General features: G+C 51.9%; 2 protein-coding genes across 7 annotated transcripts; both read left to right on the forward strand.

The window, feature by feature from the left end:
* Positions 1-807: 807 nt before the first annotated feature.
* Positions 808-15,152, forward strand: ABCG4 (ATP binding cassette subfamily G member 4). 6 transcript variants are annotated; one of them, XM_060399753.1, is made up of 16 exons: positions 808-1,137; positions 1,402-1,487; positions 1,774-2,026; positions 7,025-7,142; positions 7,253-7,385; positions 7,517-7,567; positions 7,945-8,090; positions 9,242-9,365; positions 9,492-9,606; positions 9,802-9,944; positions 10,886-10,984; positions 11,207-11,375; positions 11,462-11,562; positions 12,828-12,986; positions 13,164-13,282; positions 13,420-15,152. In XM_060399753.1, exons 3-16 carry the CDS (start codon positions 1,789-1,791, stop codon positions 13,643-13,645), a joined length of 1,941 nt encoding a protein of 646 aa, XP_060255736.1. In that variant the 5' UTR covers positions 808-1,137; positions 1,402-1,487; positions 1,774-1,788; the 3' UTR covers positions 13,646-15,152. The 6 variants fall into 6 exon arrangements, with proteins under 6 accessions (XP_060255736.1, XP_042088896.1, XP_011950963.3 ...); XM_042232962.2 differs by having other exon boundaries at positions 808-1,487; XM_012095573.5 differs by lacking the exon at positions 1,402-1,487.
* On the forward strand, positions 14,082-19,546 carry LOC132657860 (uncharacterized). Its single transcript, XM_060399773.1, has 2 exons — positions 14,082-15,292; positions 17,529-19,546. The coding sequence occupies exons 1-2, from the start codon at positions 14,082-14,084 to the stop codon at positions 17,593-17,595; spliced, it is 1,278 nt and encodes a 425-aa protein (XP_060255756.1). The 3' UTR covers positions 17,596-19,546.
* Positions 19,547-20,679: the final 1,133 nt, after the last annotated feature.

The following is a 20,679-nucleotide window of genomic DNA, read 5'->3' on the forward strand; positions in this document are numbered from 1 at the left end:
TAAGGATGTACACGTGTGTGAGAAGATGCCAAACACAGTGTTCTGCTCTACGCCCTGGCACACACGTACCTCCAGCATCAGGCGTTGTCTGTCTTAAAGGCCCGAATTTGCCTGGGAGAACCGAGATTTCTACAGTCGGAGATGGAGAAGGAAATGGCAACCCACTCCAGGATTCTTGCTTGGGGTGGGGGTGAGGGTGTCCCATGGACAGAGGAGCCTGACTGGCTGCAGTCCACCGGGTTGCAAAGACTGGATGACTTAGTGACTAAATGGCAATCAGCTGGAGCAGGCTGGGCTCTGGGTACCGGTTTAACCTTGGAGCTGCCTCTGAATTCTCCAAAAGCAGTTCTGTCCCTTTTTGACTGGTCTCCTGGTCCTCAGAGAGGAAAAGGGGAGGTGGAGAGGATGTCCCAAGACTCTTGCTTGGGAATTCCTAGGGGATGCTGAGCTCAAGGGCCAGAACTGAGGGAAACTGATGGGGGGTGGGGTGGTGGTGCAGACAGCCTGGCAGCTCCACAATCCCTTGACAGTGACGGAATCTGCACCCTCCAACCCCTCCCCCACCACCATTGTATAGTCTGAAATTCAGGGACCTGTCTCCACTGAGCGACTTCAGCCCTCTTCACCGCCTCGGAGTCGGCCTTTTGCCACCAATCTCCAGTCCTGGGTCCACACTTGCAGTCTCTCCCGCACCCCGCGTAGCCGGCGCTTCTCTCCCCTTCGCCATCCTCGCTTCCCCTGGCTGAGGGGCGGCGTGGGCCCTTTAAGAACCGCAGGACCGGCTGGCAGCAGCTTGGGCAAGAGCCCATAAAGGTTCGGCCGAGAGCCGGCGGGTTCGGAAGGACAAGGCACCAAAGATCGGGCTTAGGGAACCGCGTGTGCACGGCCGAGAAGGGTAGGGGCACGCCCCAGTCGCCCCTCCGCAGACTTGTCATCTCTTTTCTGACCTGACGCTCGAGCCCTCCCCTGTCGCCTGCCCCGCCCCGGTCCCGCCCCGGCCCGGCCGCCGGGTTCGGGAGCCGGGACACCGGGCCCAGTGCCGCAGCCAGAGGCAGGTAAGGAGGACCTAGAGTCTCCATCCTCAGCCCGTGGCAGCGCTCATCATCTCAGCTCTGCACCAGCCCAGGGCGCCTCAAGGTGACCAGGCTTGCGGAAAATGGGAGGGGAATGACCCCCAATGCGGCGTTTAGTTGGCAGTGTGGGCTTTTGAGTCCGGGTGGTGAGCCCGTTCCAGGCGAGAGTCCAGGGCGCGCGGACCCAGGGCCGCCGGCAGGAGGGACTGGCCAGGGCACCTCGCCTAGAGATGGGGAGGGCGGCGCAGCAGGAGGCCCAGAGCCTCCCCTTTCTCCGCCTTTGCCTGGTCCATCCTGCAGTCACCCTGCTACCCTGATTTCCTAGCAGGCAGAGGCTGCTGCACCCCCAGTCCTCACCCCCACCCCCATCCCCGCCGCGCCCCATCCAGTCCCCAGAGACTGCTGGCCTGCAGGGTAAGGAGATTAGAGCCTCCGCGGGCAGGAGGGAGCGGGTGCGGGCTTCAAGGGGCCCGTCTGGGGCTGGGGCTGCTTGGGACCGAGGAGAGGTGGGGACTGAACGAAGCTGCGCTGGGAGTGGTGGTCGGTGGAGGGCAGATGCTCTGGAGGTGGGACGTGGGAGCTTCCGGTAGCCGATCTACCCTGAGAAGGAGGCGGGGAGGCGAGGGCACAAGAGAAAGCAAGGGAGCTCCGAGCCAGGGATGGAGGTCTGCCCCAAACTGAGCAGGGCCTCTCCCTTCAGGCCGGACTTGGCCTGATGGCAGAGAAGACTCTGGAGGCCGTGGTCTGTGGACTACGACCTGGAGCTGTGGCCATGGCCGTGGCGCTGGAAGATGGGGCGGAGCCCCCTGTGCTGACCACGCACCTGAAGAAGGTGGAGAACCACATCACCGAAGCCCAGCGTTTCTCCCACCTACCCAAGCGCTCAGCGGTGGACATTGAGTTCGTGGAGCTGTCCTATTCCGTGAGGGAGGGGCCCTGCTGGCGCAAACGGGGTAAGGGAGCAGTGGGCCCCCGTGATTTGCCTCTTCTGGAACAGGAGGCCTGGGTTTGTCCCCTGTTCTACAAATCCTGCAGGAGCCAGTCCACTAAAATCTCAGCCTCTCACTTACTCTGCAGACAGCTGAGGTGCCAGGGTTTGAGCTCCCTTCACACCTGTAAGCACCAGGGGACACTAGGTTCAATGGTTATTTCCTCTTCTAAGTTGATGCTATTGCTTCTGGTCCTTGAGGAGTTGTCCTTTTTTGTTTCAGGTAGAGCTCCTACCTTCTAGGGTGGATATGAGAAAGTCTGGGCTGTACGGCAGCGGTTGTCCTCAGTGGTTAGCAAAAATCCTTGGCCCTATGGAGCACTGCTAATTTTAAAAGATGTTCTCATTCCTGTCTTCTTACTTCATTCTTGCCAAAGTTCTCCAAAGCAGGGAGGGTGAAGGGTTGGTAGGATAGGTGACATCTTGTTGTTTAGTTGCTAAGTCTTGTTCGACTCTTTTGAGACCCCATGGACTGTAGCCATCCAGGTTCCTCTGTCCATGGTATTTCCTAGGCAAATTGGACTGGGTTGCAATTTCTTTCTCCAGATTTGCCCGACTCAAGAATAGAACCTGGGTCTCCTGCTTTGCAGGTGGATTCTGAGCCACCTGGGAAGCCCTTTCTATGTTGCTAATATGAAAACTGAGGCCCAAAGAAGTTGAGTAACTTGACTGATGTCACACAGCTAATAAGTGGCAGTCTGAGGACCAGAAGCCAGGTTTCCCAGCTCCCCTTGCAGTGCTCTTTTCTCTCTCTTATCTTCCCTGTTAAGAATTCCCATCTTCACTGCTTCTCTCTTTAGGACAAGTGGGTAATGGAATAGCCTGAGGCTCCAAATTCTCTGAATCCTCACCATCTCCCCTCCTTTGCTCCTCACCCTTTCCCCCTTCCCTGGGCAGGTTGAGCTGGGAATAGAGAAGCTGGGGTTTCCCCAGAGCCTGGGTGTGGATCAGGGGTGGAGTTGGGACATTCTTCTCCGAGGTTTAAAAAATGTTTGGGGTGCTTCAGGGCAGAGCTGAGTCTGTATTCTCTCCGTACTCCCAACCCTCACTCCCATGATCGACCAAAAGATCACAGGGTCTGAGTCACTAGAATATGAGATATCTGGGCTCTCTGCTTAGTGCCCTTGGTCCTGAAGCCAGTTTGGGGCACAATCAGGAGGTACCTGTTATTTCCTTAACCCTCAGCTTTTAGGAGTTCCCTGGTGGCTCAGACGGTAAAGAATTTGCCTGCAATGCAGGAGATCAGGGTTCGATCCCTGGGTTGGGAAGATCCCCTGGAGAAGGGAACGGCTACCTACTTCAGTATTCTGGACTGGAGAATTCCATTGACAGAGGAATGTGAGTGGTACAGTCCATGGGACCCCAAAGAGTTGGACATGACTGAGCAACTAACACTTTCAGTTTTAGGAGAAATGAAAATGCAAAAGAAGTGTCTAGATGGGCCAACTTTCTGGTGGCTTTAACTCAACTTACTAGCCACAAATGGGCACCCCGACCAGGTCCTGCCCTCCTTTGCCCTTGCCAGCCCCATTCTGTTCTACTGGCCATTCTGCCATCTTTTGCATCCCTTGTCCCTCTCTCTGCCCTCTGTACTCCTCTCTCTGCCTGCTTTTCTCATGTGAATCCCTGTCCTTTTCTTTGGAGGATAGAGAGCAATTAGAGGCAGTGGTAAAGAGGCTGCCTCTTGATGCAGGAGACACAGGAGACACGGGTTTGATCCCTGAGTCGGAAAGATCACCTGGGGAAGGAAATGGCAACCCACTCTAGTATTCTTGCCTAGAGAATCCCCATGGACAGAGGAGCTTGGTGGGCCACAGTCCATGGGGTCACAAAGAGTTGGACATGACTGAGCATGCAGGCACATTCACTCATTTCAAGAGGAAAAAGAATAAGGGGCATGGAGAAAGGGAGATTCTGACTTTCCCAGGTCAGAATTTGTCACCTGCTTCTCCTAATTATATATGACATTTCTTGATATTCAAAACACTTTTCTATTAATTATTATTAATCTCACTTAATAGTCATAATAACCTTTTTTTGTCCTTGGGAGGAGATACTTCTATCCTTATATTACAGATGAGGAAATGGAGGCCCTGAAAGAGTAAGTGACTTCATAAAATTGCAAAGAAAGTTACTGATGGGGGCAGAGCTAGAACTCTGGTGGGTCTCCATCCTGAAAGCCTGGGAGGCAGGCCCTTCCCAGGTTGAGCAGTTGGGGTCCAGCAGGAGTCCCAAGACATGGGTTCTTAGCCAGTTAAGCTGCGTGATCTTGGGCAGACTGCCTACCCTCTTTTGCTGTCACTTTCCTCACCAATAAACAGGGATGATAAGAATACTCACTGCATGGGCTTGTGCAGCTCAGCTGAGACATTAGCCATGAAAATGCTTTGTGAAAGGCAAGCGTTAAGATAATATTTGAATTCGACATCAGAGTTCAATCAAATGCTTAGTGGTAATTAAATGAGGGGAAGGTTTATCATTGCCAATTTTTTCCTGCAAAAGAAATCACTTCTTGTGTGGAGCTCTGAGAGGCATATGCTGGTGTGCACAGCCACACGTCTCCCTGATTGATGGTGACAATGACTGAAGCAGAGGGTTGGAATTCATGACGTCCCTTCTCCAAGTAAAGAACTTGCTGTGTGACTCTGGGTGTCGCTGGATGTCTCTGGGCCCTAGCTGCCTCATCCGTTGCAATAGCAGTGACTGAGGCCATGAGCTTTGTAAACCAGAAAGCACTATCCAGGCAGTTAGTATGATCAGGATCCCACAGTGGGCACCAGAGGATCCCCTGTCTGATGGAATATGTTCAGAAGGACAGCTGGGTGCTGTGGAGAGAGGGTGAAAGATCACATCCCTTCACTGCCTCTGCTAAGGAGGTAGAATGGAGGGAACTGGGCTCCATAGGGGATGGAAGAGAGTGGTAGTGAGTGTTGGCTGGTAGGGATTGGTGTTTCAACCTCACTGAGGCAGGCCTGTAAGCAGGGCAGGCAAGGCCAGCCTCCTTGACTTATCTTTCCTCTCCACCTCCTTGTCGCGGCAGTTGACTCTGTGGAATCTCTGCCCTCTGCTCCCTGGATTGTATTACATATATGTTGTTATATAGCAGCATTTTCCTCCCAAAGCCTGGAGAGCCTGTGCCTTCCTTTTCCATTTTGAAATGCTGCTCATTCTTCAACACTTAGCTCAAATGCCACCTCTTCCATGAAGCCACTCCTGATTTTCCCCTTGCCCCTCTACCCTCATCAGTTCTATTTTCTAAATTCTCATCGCACAAGACTTATGCTTGTATGATAACCCTTACTTTATCTTTCTTCAGATCTATAGATGATTTCTTTTTTAAAAAATTACTTGTTATTTATGTGACTGTACTGGGTCTCAGTTGCCACACGTACTATCTGCAGTCTCCATTGTGGCATGTGAGATCTTTAGTTGTGGCACGCAAACTGTTGGTTGGGACATGGGGGATCTAGTTCCCTGACCAGGGATTGAAACTGGGCCCCCTGTATTGGGAGTGTGGAGTCTTGGCCACAGGATCACCAGGGAAGTCCCCATAGATGTTTTCTTGTCTATCTCTTTTACCTAGACTATCACTGTCTTGAGTGCAGGAACTGTGTCTCCCTCTTTTTATTTTTTTTTGGTTGAGTGTCTGATACAGAGTTTGGAATGTAGTGTATATCAGTAAGCATTGTCAAATGGAATTAACATTAAAATGTCACCTGCTTTTAATGCGCTCTATGTACCAAGCACTGCATCATAGACTTTACATACATACGTATATATATATTAATTTCTTTCTTTGTGGCTGTGCTGTGTCTTGGTTGCCGTGTGGGCTTTTCTCTAGTTGTGGTGAGCAGGGGCTGCTCTCCAGCTGCCATGCGAGGGCCTCTCATTGTGGAAGCCTCTCCTGTTGCAGAGCACAGGCTCCAGGGTGTGCAGCTTCAGTAACTGTGGCGCACGGGCTCAGTAGTTGTGGTGCACAGGCTTAGTTGTTCCATAGCATGTGGGATCCTCCCAGTACAGGCATCGAACCCATTTCTCCTGCACTGGAGGATTCTTTACCACTAAGCCACCAGGGAGGCCCTGCTTTACATATATTATCTCATTGAACCTTTATAGCAACCCAATGAGACAGATACTACCTATCTTACAAGGAGGCACCTGGAGCTCAGAGAGGTTAAGCAACTTGCCGCAGGTCACACAGCTAGCTGGTGAGTGTGGAGTCAGAATTTGAATACAGATCCAACTGATTCCAAATGTATACTCTTAATGCGTATGCTGCCTCCCAGCGAGTGAAAGGTGAGATTTTACTGGGCCACAGTAGGGGCTGCTGAGATAAGCCTGGTGGGGAGACACAGCACGCTGATGAAAGACTTTTAGACGGAGGCCAAGGCTCTGAGAACACACATTCAGAACAAACACTTATTGAGCATCTAGTACATGTCAGCCAATCTGCTAAGGTTACACACACAGACCCTGTCCCCAAGGAGCTCACTGACTAAGAGGCTGGGGGAGGGGGCTGAGGGGCAGGTACCTCAAGTAACAAACATGCTGGCATATGAGAAGTGCTGTGGGAATAGAGGACAGTTGGCTAGCTCAGCCTGGAAACTGGAAAAGCCTTCCTGGAGCGGGTAAGAGAGTGACCGCCAGGTTTGTAGAAGAGAAGTAGGGTCCTCTGTTGGGTCCCCTCTCCATGCCCATCCATCAGATGCGGGGGTTTTCCCGTGGCTTTCAGAAGAGCGCTGTCACCTCGGGCACACTGACATTAGTGGTGGTTGCTTCTGGGGGGACAGAATGAGAGGGCACAGGTCATCACTGGGGCTCTGAGGGTCACTCTGCCATCCTAACCAAGTCACGGTGAGTAGAGCCTGCCTAGTTCACTGATAGCCATGGCTCCTAAGAGTTTGAGGTGTCTCTGTTCACTGAAGCGCTGATCAAAAGTTCCTCCCTCCCTCCCGCATTGCAGGCTATAAGACCCTCCTTAAGTGCCTATCAGGTAAATTCTGCTGTCGGGAGATGATTGGCATCATGGGCCCCTCAGGGTCTGGCAAGTCCACGCTCATGAACCTCTTGGCAGGATACAGGTAAGGACAAGGCTGGGGTAGAGTGGGGGCAGGGCCCAGGAAGAGAGGTGCCCTGGGGAGCACGGTAGAGGTTCCCTGACCTCCACCCCTAACTGACGGCGTTCCTGCAGGGGGTCTGGAATGAAGGGGCAGATCCTGGTCAACGGGAAGCCGCGGGAACTGAGGACCTTCCGCAAGATGTCCTGTTACATCATGCAGGAAGACATCCTGCTGCCACACCTCACGGTGCTGGAAGCCATGATGGTGAGAGCTGGGCAGCCCTTGCCTCCTCCCAGTCCCCCAGGTGCCTGCTGTCCCCACCCTTTCCATTGGCCAAGGGGTCAAGGCCCTGCTGCCCCCACGCATATCTGATCCGCCCTCTCTCTGGGCTCCAGGTCTCTGCTAACCTGAAACTGAATGAGAAGCAGGAGGTGAAGAAGGAGCTGGTGAGTCAGGGCGGGGTGGGGGGGGCGGAACAAGGCAGCTGCCCTTTCCAGGCCCTGAGATCTGGGGTGCCAGATGGAGGGATTTGGGTGGGAGAAGAGGGGTGGCCAAGGCTGGGATGCTGGATTTAAGGGAGATGCCTATTTAAATTGGGGTGGTGGGGCTTGCCTGGTGGCCAAGTGGTTAAGACTCCACACGTCCCTTGGAGGGGTCCCAGGTTCCATCCCTGGTCAGGGAACTAAGATCCCACATGCCGTGCTGGGTGGCCAAAAAAATAAAACAATTAATAAATATTTTGAATAAATAAATACATCGGGGTGGTGCTGGGGGGAAGCAGAGACTCTGAAGCTGACCTGGGCTGGATCGGGGGCTGGGCCAGGTGACAGAGATCCTGACGGCGCTCGGCCTGCTGTCCTGCTCCCACACGAGAACAGCCCTGCTCTCCGGCGGGCAGAAGAAGCGCCTGGCCATTGCCCTGGAGCTGGTCAACAACCCACCTGTCATGTTCTTTGACGAGCCCACCAGGTAGTTCTCCCCTCCTCTCCTACTGGGCTGCCCCCTCCCCTCTGGCCCAGAGCCAGAACTGGAGGCTGCATCTGCTCCACTGCTGGAGACCAGAGCACGAATTTGCAGCCTCCTGGGGCCAGAGAAGGGCTCCACCCCTGCCAAGCCTGTTGCCTAGCAGCCCTATCCTTCACCCTCGCAGAAATCCCCATGTCCTCCCTGGCTGATGCCACCCGCTCCTTCTCTCCCCCACAGCCAATCAATCACAGAGTCCTGCTGAGTCTACCCTCTTTCTCCATCTCTCAGATTCACCCCACCCCCATTCTTAGTGCCAGTGCTTAAATTCAGGACATCATCAACTCTTGCCTGCATTTCTGCAACAGACTCCTCTCTCCTTGTCTCCAGTCTCTCCCAGCCCATCCTTCCTCCAAACTGCAACCAGAGTGAACTTTCTAAAAGACAAGTCTGGCAATACTTACTCCTCTGCTTAAAACCATGCAATGATTCACATTTGCCCTCAAAATAAAGGCAGAGGACTTACAAGGTCTGGGGCTGAACCTACTTCTCTGGCCTCACATCTTGCTTCACGCTGTCTTGTATTTTATGCTCTAATAAGATTGAATCGCTTATTATTCTCTTCGTCAAGCCATGTGTTCCATGCCTTTGAGCCTTGCACATGCTGTGTCTTCTGCCTGGAATGCCCTTCACCACTGCACCTGCCCTTGCCCCCTCACTTGACTTAGCTCTTTCTTCTGCCAGACTCACTCAGGAACCTCCTCTGACTCCTCTCCCAAACCTTTGTACAGTGGAGGTGAATTCTCCCCTACTTTTCACCCCCTGTTTCTACAGCATGGTCCACATTGTCTCAAATGATCTGTGCATTTCTCTCTCTCTCTCCCTTCCAACCAGAGTCTATGTCTTATTTATTTGCCCTTGTAATCCCAGTGGCTGGCATTCAACGAGTGCTTAATAGTTGCTTGTTGCACCTAACCGTAGTCTGGGCTTCTTGGTACCTCTAAACACCTGAATCATACAATGTGGATGGGATATAGGGGTGGCCAGAGTGACCCCCTTCCTGCCATCTCCCTCGCCCTTATAGCAGCTGCCCCATCCAGACACTCCCTTGGCCATTCACACCTCACCCTGCCCCCTGGTGGCCTCTCTCTGGACAGTGGCCTGGACAGTGCTTCCTCTTTCCAAGTGGCGTCCCTCATGAAGTCCCTGGCCCAGGGGGGCCGAACCATCATCTGCACCATCCACCAGCCCAGTGCTAGGCTCTTTGAGATGTTTGACAAGGTGAGGGTCTCTGGGACTCAAAGGTGACTGACCAGCGATGGGGAGGGGGCTGGGGGTCCGTCAGGGTGTGGTGGGACCTGCCTGACCCACTTGTGCTATTTTCTTGGCCTTCTTTTTCCGCCTCAGCTCTACATCCTGAGCCAGGGTCAGTGCATCTTCAAGGGCATGGTCACCAACCTGATCCCCTATCTGAAGGGGCTCGGTTTGCACTGCCCCACCTACCACAACCCGGCTGACTTCAGTGAGTAGGGGCCTGGTGGTCCAGGCTGGGATATGGTGGCAGGCCAAATCCAGGGGTCCAGATCATGTACTTGAACCTCCTGGGGGCAGAGATCTCACTGTCGCCTGCCTTCCACACACACTCAAGGAACGGCTGGCTTGCCCTTGGGAAGCAAGGAGATACCTTAGCTGAGTGCACCCCCTCTGTGTCCCCCAGTTATCGAGGTGGCCTCTGGCGAGTATGGAGACCTGAACCCCCTGCTGTTCAGGGCTGTGCAGAATGGGCTCTGTGCCATGGCAGAGAAGAACAGCGGCCCTGAGAAGAATGAGGTGCCCACTCTCTGTCCCCCTTGCCCTCTGGTGAGTAGGGGTGGAGGGAGCAGGATGCAGAGCTGGGGAGGGGGGACAGGACCGTGGACATGGCCCAGCCAGAGAGGCTGTGCCCCAGAGGCATGCCAACCACTGGGTACTTGGAATAGACCTACTATTAGCTGTGTGACCTTGGGCACATTACTTAACCTCTCTGAGCTTCGGCTTTCTCGTTCATTTATTTGTTCAACAAATTCTTACCAAGCAGCTGTAGTGCCACCTGGTAAGCAAGGTTGAATCTGTCTCTGGCCTTGTGGCCAGTGTGGTTTACTGTAATCTTTAACTTGGGGGTGATGATACTTATTTCACAGGCTTATTGGGAGGACTAATTAGATTAGTCACACAAAGCTCTTCCTACTCTAGCTGGCTCTTTTCCTTAAATGAGAACCTGTGACCCCAGGGGACCAGGAGGGTTATTGTTGCTGTTGTCATCATTACCGTTGTTAAAAATAGTATCGTGAAACTGGTTGCATAAAGGTATTATGCCCTTAGGATAAACGTATTCAATGGATTAAAATTTCCCCAGAATGACTGGGAATTCCCTGGCAGTTCAGTGGTTAGGACTCTGTGCTTTCGCTGCCTAGGATGTGGATTCAATCCCTGGTCAGGGAACTAAGATCCCGCAAGCCATGCAGCTCAGTCAAATAAAGTTTAAGAATAAACAACTGATCTATTTGTAGCCACCACAGGTGTCCTTGACTCCCCTTCTGTCTCCTCCCTCCCCACTTCTGTTTACTTCCTCTTTGTGTCTCTCTGAATCTCACTCTGATTCATACCTCTAAGGCCAGCTTCCAGGTACCCAGCTCAATGGTGGAGAATTGTGGAGGACCCTTGTCCCTGGGGACAGGCTCAGGGGTTTTCCTACCGACTGAGCTGGCTGCGTGGTGGGGGCGTGGGGCAGCCCCTCACCTGATCCAGTTTCCTCTCCCCAGGAAGTGGATGCCATTGAAAGCCACACCTTTGCCACCAGCACTCTCACGCAGTTCTGCATCCTCTTCAAAAGGAACTTCCTGTCCATCCTCAGGGACATGGTGAGACATCAAGTTGGAGGAGGGGGAGGCTGGTGTTGGCCTGGCCTTGTGTGGTGTAGGATCCCAACAGGGAGATGGTGATGGGTCGCCCTCCCAGCAGCCTCCCAGTGCTCCCGTGGGTCTCTGTGCCCGTGAGGGCACACCCACATTCCTATGCAAGTGTGACTCACCCATCCCTAGCCTGTGATCCATCCTCTTTCCCCATGATCACCCCTTACACAGGTCCTGACCCACCTGCGGCTCATATCCCATGTGGTGATTGGCGTGCTTATTGGTCTCCTCTACCTGCAAACTGGCAACGATGCCAACAAGGTCTTAAACAACACCGGCTGCCTCTTCTTCTCCATTCTTTTCCTCATGTTTGCCGCCATGATGCCAACTGTGCTCACCTGTGAGCTGAGATGCCCTGGGTATGGGAGGGCGTGGGGAGCATGGGGTAGGGTCAGGGTGCTATGCCTCATCAGCCTGTGTCTTCAGTCCCCTTAGAGATGGCAGTCTTCCTGAGGGAGCATCTCAACTACTGGTACAGCCTCAAAATGTATTTCCTGGCCAAGACCATGGCTGATGTGCCCTTCCAAGTGAGCCTCTTTCTCCTACCTCCCTGCTGCCTCCCTCCTGTCTTGCTCCTTCCATCCTTGCTTCCTGCCCCCGCTTCAACCTTGTTACGTGCCATCCTTCCCTTCACTTCTGCTTACTTAGCAAGAGGTGGTGAGTACCAACCATGCACCAGGCTCTTTGTCAGGCCCTGGGGGTGCAACAACGATAATGACGGAAGTAGTCTTGACCTCATGGAATTTGTGTTCCAGTGGGAATAAGAGAGGGCAAACAACACATGATGAAAATAATAGCCCTACACATGACTCTTACTCAAGGCAACAGAGAGCAGCATGGGCTCTGGAGCCTTGCTCTCCTTGTTAGCTGCGAGACACTGGGCAAGTCACCTAATCTCTCTTGGCTTCAGTGTCTCCATTTGTAACATAGAATGATGATAATATCTACCTTGGATTGTTTATGAGAATGAGATGAGTTAATACAGGTAAAGTACTTAGAATAGTGCTTGGCACATACTGAAGTGCCCAATAATGTTTGCTGGGTTTGATTGTTATGGCCACCATCACCCCCTTCCAAGCACCAGGGTCACCCTGTGAGCAAATTAGAAGAGGTGTTCCTTCCCCAGGGCCAGGGTGCATTGTGCCAGGGTGAGAAGAGTACAAGCGGGGGCTTGGCCTCTGGTTGCCTCTTGGTTGAGGGCCTCGTACAGGGAACAACCCTCACTCCTCCACTTGATAGTCTCGGTCCCTGTTGCCCAGGAACTGATGGGGACAAAGGGCTCCCCAGGTGGCGCTAGTGGTAAAGAACCCACTTGCCAATGCAGGAGACGTGAAAGACACAGGTTCAGTCCCTGGGTTGGGAAGAGCTCCTGAAGGAGGGTATGGCAACCCACCCTGATATTCTTGCCTGGAGAATCCCATGGACAGGGGAGCCTGGTGGGCTATGGTCCATAGGGTTGCAAAGAGTTGGACACGACTGAAGTGACTTAGCACGTACACTGGGACAAAAGGCTCTCATATGTAAAGGAATTAACAATATAAAGAATACACTGGTCCGGATGGGATGGATCTTCAAAGAAGTCACCAGGCCTGCATGGGTCTGAGTGGGCCTGATGGAAGATGAATGAGGCTCTTAGAGCCGGGGAAGGGGACCCGTGTCAGGCTCATGTGGCAGCATGAGCAGGAGTACAGAGGACCAGGCGTGGACACTCTAGCAATCGCTGTCCTAAAGGCTCCTGCCTGGGTGGAGTGGAGGGTCTTGGCCGCTGCCCAGCCCAGTGCCTGCTCCCCAGGTGATATGCCCAGCTGTGTACTGCAGTATCGTGTACTGGATGACAAGCCAGCCGGCTGAGACCAGCCGCTTCCTGCTCTTCTTAGCCTTGGGTGCCTCCATGGCCTTGGTGGCCCAGTCTTTGGGGATGCTGATTGGAGGTGCCTCCAGCTCCCTACAGGTGAGCGGCTGGCACGTGGGGACCCCCAAGAGAGGGGTCGGAGTCTTGTGGGAGGAAGCAGAGGCTGTTCTAAGGAATGGGATGGATCTCTGGGAAGCCTGGGCAACCCCCCAACCCCGATCCTGAGTCTGTCCTGGTCACCCCTGTGATGGCCCGGTCCCCCTCCCTCCCCTGCAGGTGGCCACCTTTATGGGTCCTGTCACCGCTGTCCCCGTCCTCTTGTTCTCCGGTTTTTTCGTCAGCTTCAAAACCATCCCCAGTTACCTGCAGTGGAGCTCCTACCTGTCCTATGTCAGGTCAGTACCCCTTCCCTTACCATCCGCCCCTGCTCCTCCTTGCAGGAAGTGAGAGATTGCACCTGGCCTCTGGCAGTTTGCCCAGGTGGCAGGGGCCCTGTGCTCTGCATCCTGCTCTGATGCCTATGATTGCCTAGGTATGGCTTCGAGGGTGTGTTACTGAGCATATATGGCATGGGGCGAGAAGACCTGAGCTGCCTGACGGAACACTGCCCTTTCCAGAAGCCAGAGAACATTCTCCGAGCCATGGACGTCGAAGATGGCAAGCTCTATATGGACTTCCTGGCCTTGGGCATCTTCTTCCTGTTCCTGCGGCTGCTGGCGTACCTTGTGCTCCGCTATCGAATCAAGTCTGAGAGATAGAGCTCTGCTCCGGCCTGGGCCCCAGACCTTCGGGACTGTTTTAACCTTGTAGACTTGGGCCCTCCCTTCTCTCAGCTCCTTTGTAGGCTGGCTGGCAGACTGTGCTCCCAGCCTTGGCCCTAGGGGTGGGGGTGACAGGCCTCTCTGCCATGCCCAGAAATCTTTCCAAGTTGATGCAGTCTGTAGCTTCCTCCCTCCTCTCTCCAACACCTGCATGCGAAGACCACTAGCAGGCTGTCACCCTCCTTCCTGCCCCGCCCCCAACACCCTCCTCTGTTGTCTGCCTGGGAGCCCCTGGCTCTCCAGGGCCCCTCTTACAATTGACCAAAGTGGCCCCCCTTTTGGGTCCCACCACACAAGTGTTTGTAAACTGGCTGTTATAAGGCTGGGCTTCTAGGGCTGGGTCCCAGTGAAGTCCCCTGGATGTTCTGTTGGAATGGGGCAGGGACAGGCTCTGGAAGTCTCTTCTTCCTTCTCCTCACCTCTCTCCACCCCTAGACCCTGGCTGGTCTGGACAATCTGTTGGGACAGGTGTCTGGATCTGTCTGGGCCATCCCTCGCAGTCCTAGGGGTTGGAGAGGCCTGGTGCCTTGGGCTGTCCCCCGGACCCCTTTGGTGGGGGCTGGGCCTGTGGCTCCACTGCAATAATGTCTCTGTTTCTTTCCCATCTGTTGCTGGAAGTGGAGAATGCACTTTATTCCAGGGTGGCGGTGAGGGTGGGGTGGAGGCGGTGGTGGTGAGTGGGCGAAGACCCAAGCCTCCTTTCTTGCTGTTCACGTGGTCCCGCAGTGGTCCTGAGTTACAGGCACATATACACTACACAAACAGGCAATCTCAACCCTACACACACTCGCCGTCCCCCCGATGGCTCAGAGGAAGGGTGATGGTGGCATGGTGGTGGCAAGTGCTGTGGGGAGGGCAATGCCAACCTCTTCCTGGGGCTCCCACTTTGACTCTAAGGATGAGGCTGATGCTGCCCAGGCCGTCTCCAGGAGCTGCAGGTGTCTACCCCCCGTCTTCCCTCCTTCCCAAGCCTGGGGTGGCCCAGGGCACCAGCTCCCTGGCATCAGGACCCCACACAAGCACAAAGCGCGAGCATAAGTTGGACATGGTCGCTGCCACCCCACTGCTCTTCTTTTGTGTGTCAAGCTGGCAATGTCACTCCTCCACCCCTTCCACGGCCACTTGCTGCTCATTCAAACTCCTGTCCCTGTCCTGCTACCTGCTTCCTATCAGCCAAGGTGGGCCCTGGGGGTCAGAGCGGCATGGCCGGGGCACCGGAGTGACAGATGCACCTAGAACATGTCTGAGTTTCCTGGGATGGCTGGGGTCCAGGCTCATTCTACTGCTGATTCCCTCTTCCCTTAGGGCACTTGTCAGCCCTTCATCCTGTGCACATACCTCTCTATCTTCCTTACCCTGCAACGGATTCTCCCCATCACACAGAGATGCCCATTGTATTTGTGGGATTTCACTCATTATTAATAAAACCTATATTTATACAGTATGCTGTGTGGAAATGTGTGTGGCTCTGGCACTCGGTACCATGGGCTATGAGGTGGTCTTCAAAGCTCTTGGCAAGAAGTCTATGCGCTTTAGGGAGCTGTGGCAACAATGGACGGGAAGTCCTAGATGGAAATCAAGCTGGTGAGTGTGTAACTTGTGAGATATCTGTATTATGCTCCACATCTTACAAATGCTTATGTTCACTGTCTCCAGGGAGTCTCAGATCAAACCCACATTACCCCTCGTGACAACCCATTTTGCAGATAAGAGAGCTGAGACTTGGGTTAAGTAACTTGCCAAAGGGCCCTGAGTTAATGGAAGTGGGAATCAGCTCTGGCAACCAGGTCTTCTGCCTCCTGCCTCATCCTTGGCATCAGCTGATGATGCTTATTTATGGTGGATCTGCAAGCTGTGAGCTTCCTAGGTGGCACTAGTGGTAAAGAATCTGCCTGCCAGTGTAGGAGACTCCAGAGACATGGGTTCGATTCCTGGGTGGGAAAGATCCCTTGGAGGAGAAAAGGCAACCCACTCCAGTATTGTTGCCTGGAAAATTCCATGGGCAGAGGAGCCTGGAGGGCTACAGTCCAAGGGGCTGCAGAGTCAGACGCAGCAAGCATACACATACATACACACACATGCAAGCTCTGTGCATGGGTTCTGTATCTGTTGCATGGGTGTGTTCGTGCCTGACTGATAGCTGGCTCTCTTTTCAGAACTCACTGAACCCTGGTTCCCCGATTGTGCCTATGGGAGAGAGGGGCCTAAGCCCCAGGATAAGAAGTGGCAGGGACCCCACTGAGCTCAGCACAGCTTTCCCCATTTCTTTTTCACTTCTTTCCTACTGAGCCACACTTCCAGGGCCAACCCATCAGCCATGAGGACTGCTCTGGTTGAAACCATTTGGTGTTGTCTGGGGGCTCCGAAGACCTCTGGTACCATAATTTTTTATGTCTCAGCACAGAGAAGATAGAGAGAAATGATTCATTAGAATAGGAGGCTCGTGAGACTTACAAGCAGGCAGGCAAGGGATGCTTCACCCAGAACTTACTGGGCTACAGTTTTATAATCAAAAGAAAAATGAGGAAGCGGAGAAGAACTTCTTTGTCTTTGACATCGTGCTTCTATCATCAGCTCCTTCTCCAGGTTGAGCAGGGGAGTTTTCTTGTCCCTATACGGTCAAGCTAGGTCCACAAATTATGGACCAGATTTTGTTTATGTGTGCAGAGGGCATGTCCCAGGAATCATTAACCATTGTTTTCTTGTTTTGGAGCATGTCTTGTGCTTCTGTTGCATGGTTTCACTGCTAAATAAGCCTGTGTGGTTTTGTGGTTAAGCAAACCTGCTTTCTTGAGTACCCATTAACTTACAGGGGTCTCCCATATTTCTTTACTTACAATTGCCTAGTGGGATTATCTATTTAATCACCTACTTTGTCACCGTACTCTGTCTCTGTCACTGTGGCCTGAGATTTGAAGTAGGCAATTGTCTGGAAGGCCTTAAGGGCTGGTAGCAGGATTACCCAAGAAGGAATACATTGTCTCACCCTCTTCTCTCCTCATCCTGAGCTTGGGGACTGAAGGAAAGGGCAGCATCAGTCCTGCTGGTTGCCCAGAGTACCCTAGTAGTGCCACGGGCAGAGCTAAGTGCCCTGGGCTAGAGCAGGGCCCAATCTATGACTGGCTGGATTCTTGGCTGGAGATGGACAGAGTTTCTTATGGGGGTGGGCATGGGGGTTGGGAAGCAGGAAGTCTGAGTCCTAGCTCCTGGCATTGTAGTTAGCTTTAAGGGCCACTCTGGGTGCCGCCTTCTCCCTGGTATAATGCCTATAGATGGCTCCCGTAAGTCAGAAGGCACAAAATCCCACCACTACATAGTCTTAAGATACTTCATTTTTACTTTCTCTCTCTCTTAATATTTATTTATCTGGCTGTACTGAGTCTTAGTTGCAGCATGTGGGATCTAGCTCCCTGACCAGGAATTGAACCCAGGGGCCCTGCATTGGGAGCGCAGAATCTTAGCCACTGGACAATCAGGGAAGTCCCTTCTTTCTCTTTTAAGATGAAATTTAAAATACTTTCAAAAGAGTAACACTTATAAGTTCACATATTTGTACATTCCCTTAGGAGCTAAAGGAAATGAATAGCCATTCCAGAGCCAGCAAGGGCCCTTCAGGCACAGAGAACATTCGTAGAGTGGCTCACCTAATTGGGAAGAAAGCACTTTTGTTTCTTGCAGCAACCCCCTGTGGCTGAGAGAAGGAGTATGATCATTTCCTCCATTTACAGAGAAGGAAACCAAGGCGTGGAGAAGTGCTTTGAGCAAGCTCTCAAGTTGCAATGCTCTGGTCACCGAGATCCTTCTCAATTTCTACTCCCAGGCCCACTACCCTGCGGAGGTGCGGGGCAGCTTTCAAACATGTTTTGAAATGGACCCACTCTCCCTGAATGCCAACCTTCCTGGACCCAGAGATCGTTTCCTTCAACACGGCGCCACCTTCTGCATCAGGGTCCGTGCAAGGGGCAGGAGGACAGCGGTAACCAAGTCTCGTCTCTGTGCGGCGGCTCCGTGGCACCTGCCGCCTCATCCTGAGGTCAGACGACAGAGCACGTGCCCGCAGCATGACTCACAGTGCTTCTGTCTGCAAGAGGCCAGTGAAATTATATGTCATTAATAGAGCCTGCGTGGCTGCCGTCCACGCTGAGGGGGCGGGGGAGAGAAATGGTTTGTTCCGTACTGGGTCCAGTAACGCAGCCAGAGGCCTGTCTGCCCCGCGTGGCTAGGGAAGTGGAGGGAAGCTAGAGGGGCCTCCCAGGCCCTACAGCCGCGTTCCCAGGGTCACTCTGCCTCCTCTCCCCTCACCCCTTTCCCCTCCTACTCCCTGTTCAGAACTCTGTTGGAATCAAATGTGTTGTTTTCCTGCTGTCTGGAATGCCCTTTCATTCCTTGTTTTTTTAAGAAAAAATTTAATTGACGTATTATTGATTTACAATGTCTCAGGTGTATAGCGATGTGATTCAGTTTTTTATATATATATTAAATTATATATATATTCTTTTTCAGATTCTTTTCCATTATAGGTTATTACAAGATACTGAATATAATTCCCTGTGCTATTTGCTGTTTATCTATTTTATTTTTACTTTTTATTTTAAAAAAAAGTATTTATTTTTTTGGCTGTGCTGGGTCTTAGTTGTGGCAAGTGGGATCTTCCATCTTCATTGAAGCACGTGGCACCTTTTTAGTTGTGGCATGTTGGATCTAGTTCCCTGACCAGGGATTGAACCCAGGCCCCCTGCAGTGGGAGCGTGGAGTCTTAGCCACTGGACCTCCAGGGAAGTCCCTGCAGATTAGTCCCTGTTTTATATGTAGTAATGTATATCTGTTAATACCAAAGTCCAAATGTATCCCTCCCTTCCCTTTCCCCTTTGGTAACCAAAGTTTGCTTTTTATGTCTGTTTATTTCTGTTTTGTAAATAAGTTCATTTTTAAAATTAATTTATTTTCAATTGGAGGGTAATTGCCTTACAATATTGTGTTGGTTCCTGCCATACATCAGCATGAATCAGCCATAGATATATATATGTCCCCTCCCTCTTGAACCTCCCTCCTTATATCTTTTTTTGTTTTTTAGATTCTGCATATAAGTGATATCGTATATTTGTCTTTCTCTGTCTGACTTACTTCACCTAGTATGATCATCTCTAGTTCTATCCATGTTGCTGCAAATATCATTATTTCCTTGTTTTTTTGGGCTGAGTACCATCTTATTTTTTAAGATCCAGTTTAAAGGTCACAGTCAGTTAGTAACTTCCTCTCCCAGACTTTCCTAAGGCTTCTATCTGCCTCTGAAGCAAGGTCCTTTGGGTCCCCTAGAGGGGAGCTGCTCTGATCTGGTCCTTGTTCTGAAGAAGGAATTCATAGGGCCTGGACTCCATCTTAGGCCTGTTCATGCTGATCATGCTCAGCCACCTTTCCAATGGGCTCTGAACTCTGTGTTTAGTGCCTATGAAAACAGCAACAGAAAAATAAAACCCCCTCCAGACAGGGGAACCTTGAAGATCATATCTAGGTGACTCATCACCTAAGAGAAAACCTACACTAATCACCCTTCCTCCAGACAGGCCGCAAGTTTTTCTGTGTCTGTCGGAGTGTAACCTCGGGTTTATTGATTATTGGCTAACTGTTTGACTGTTTGAGCACATGAGCACATAGCACATGAATGATGGGTTACTGGGATTGTATTTTCCTTGGTTTATGTAAGTCTCAAGGAATTTGGAGTGGTGGGTTCAGACACGTATACATGGGGTATAAAAGATTTTCACAAATGCTGGTCAGGGTCCTTGGCTAAGAGGAGACTCTGCCTTGGGCCCGCCGGTGTAATAAACTGCACTCCACTATCTGCATTGTCCTTCAGAGTGAGTTTGTTTCCCGGAACGCATGGCTACAACAGTTCTTCTTGTTCTTGATGTTCAGTCTTAGCCCAATACACATGTTTGGTGAAAGAACAGATGTTTACATGTATAAGTAAACAAGGGGAAAAAATAGTAAACAAGGATGGAGAGTAGAGATTGAGTCAGGAGATAGATGGGCTCCAGCCTAGACATTTACAACTGGGCTCCTGTTTGCATTTCATGGGGCTGGAAGAAGCGGGCTTCAGCCTGGATAGTTAACAACTGTTTGCAATTCCTGATATGAGACAGGTAGGCTCCAGTTGAGGAATTTATAATCAGCCTCCCCCCAGTCTTTGTCAAGGTAATAGTCATGGCAAGGACAAAGATATGCAAAACTCTGTTCGAGTAAAGGATTAAGGGATCTCCATTCCCCCCTTTTTGGGAAAAAGGAGACACTACACATGCGCAGAAAGGCTCCTTGAGGGTCAAAATTCAGGGGATAATTCCAGGCAATAATGAATGAGTCTTGTGCCTCCCAGAAGCCTTCACTTTGAGATAAATCTTGACTGAGGGATGCCTGTGCAACCAGGGGAGGGTCCCAGGGTAGGTCAGGTGCAGAAAAAGAAACCAGGTAATTGGCTGAAGGAAGACAAAGACCCAGAAGAACTGACCTATATAAATGACTTCACTGCTATTTTACTGCGCTCTTCCTCTCTAAGGGGTACGCCCCTTCTTTCCGGGTGTACATCTCTGCCTTGCTTCTGCCTTGACTAAACAAACCATTTCTCTATATGCTCTCCCACCTGTTGTGCTATGTCTCTAATGATACTTTGTACCAACATTTACAATTTCTGCCTCTGTGATACATGTATTTTTCACTGGGGACAAAGATCCAGGGAAAAATGTTTTCTAGCCTCTAGCCCTTGTTGGTCTGGTGGCTAGGATTTCTGTTTATCATCCAGGCTACCCAGGTTCAGTCCCTGGAGAGGGAATTAAGATCTTGCTTCAAGCCACTGCTCACTGCTGCCTCGCTGAAATCAAGATCACAAAGCCCTCTCTTCCCAGCCCTGCCCGGCTGCCTCTCTACCAGTTCCCTACTGCACGCCTCTGTTCAGTGCACACCTGTGTTTGCTTGCG

Source organism: Ovis aries, chromosome 15 (genome assembly GCF_016772045.2).
Source record: "Ovis aries strain OAR_USU_Benz2616 breed Rambouillet chromosome 15, ARS-UI_Ramb_v3.0, whole genome shotgun sequence".
NCBI classification, from domain to species: Eukaryota; Metazoa; Chordata; class Mammalia; order Artiodactyla; family Bovidae; genus Ovis; species Ovis aries.

Coding starts and splice junctions, on each gene's coding strand:
- LOC132657860 (XM_060399773.1), top strand. CDS start 14,082: ATGGGGCAGGGACAGGCTCTGGAAGTCTCTTCTTCCTTCTCCTCACCT. Junction 15,293..17,528: donor CCTAGATGGAAATCAAGCTG/GTGAGTGTGTAA, acceptor TTCTACTCCCAG/GCCCACTACCCTGCGGAGGT.
- ABCG4 (XM_060399754.1), top strand. CDS start 1,789: ATGGCAGAGAAGACTCTGGAGGCCGTGGTCTGTGGACTACGACCTGGA. Junction 7,386..7,516: donor CGGTGCTGGAAGCCATGATG/GTGAGAGCTGGG, acceptor TCTGGGCTCCAG/GTCTCTGCTAACCTGAAACT. Junction 11,563..12,827: donor TGGCTGATGTGCCCTTCCAA/GTGAGCCTCTTT, acceptor CCTGCTCCCCAG/GTGATATGCCCAGCTGTGTA.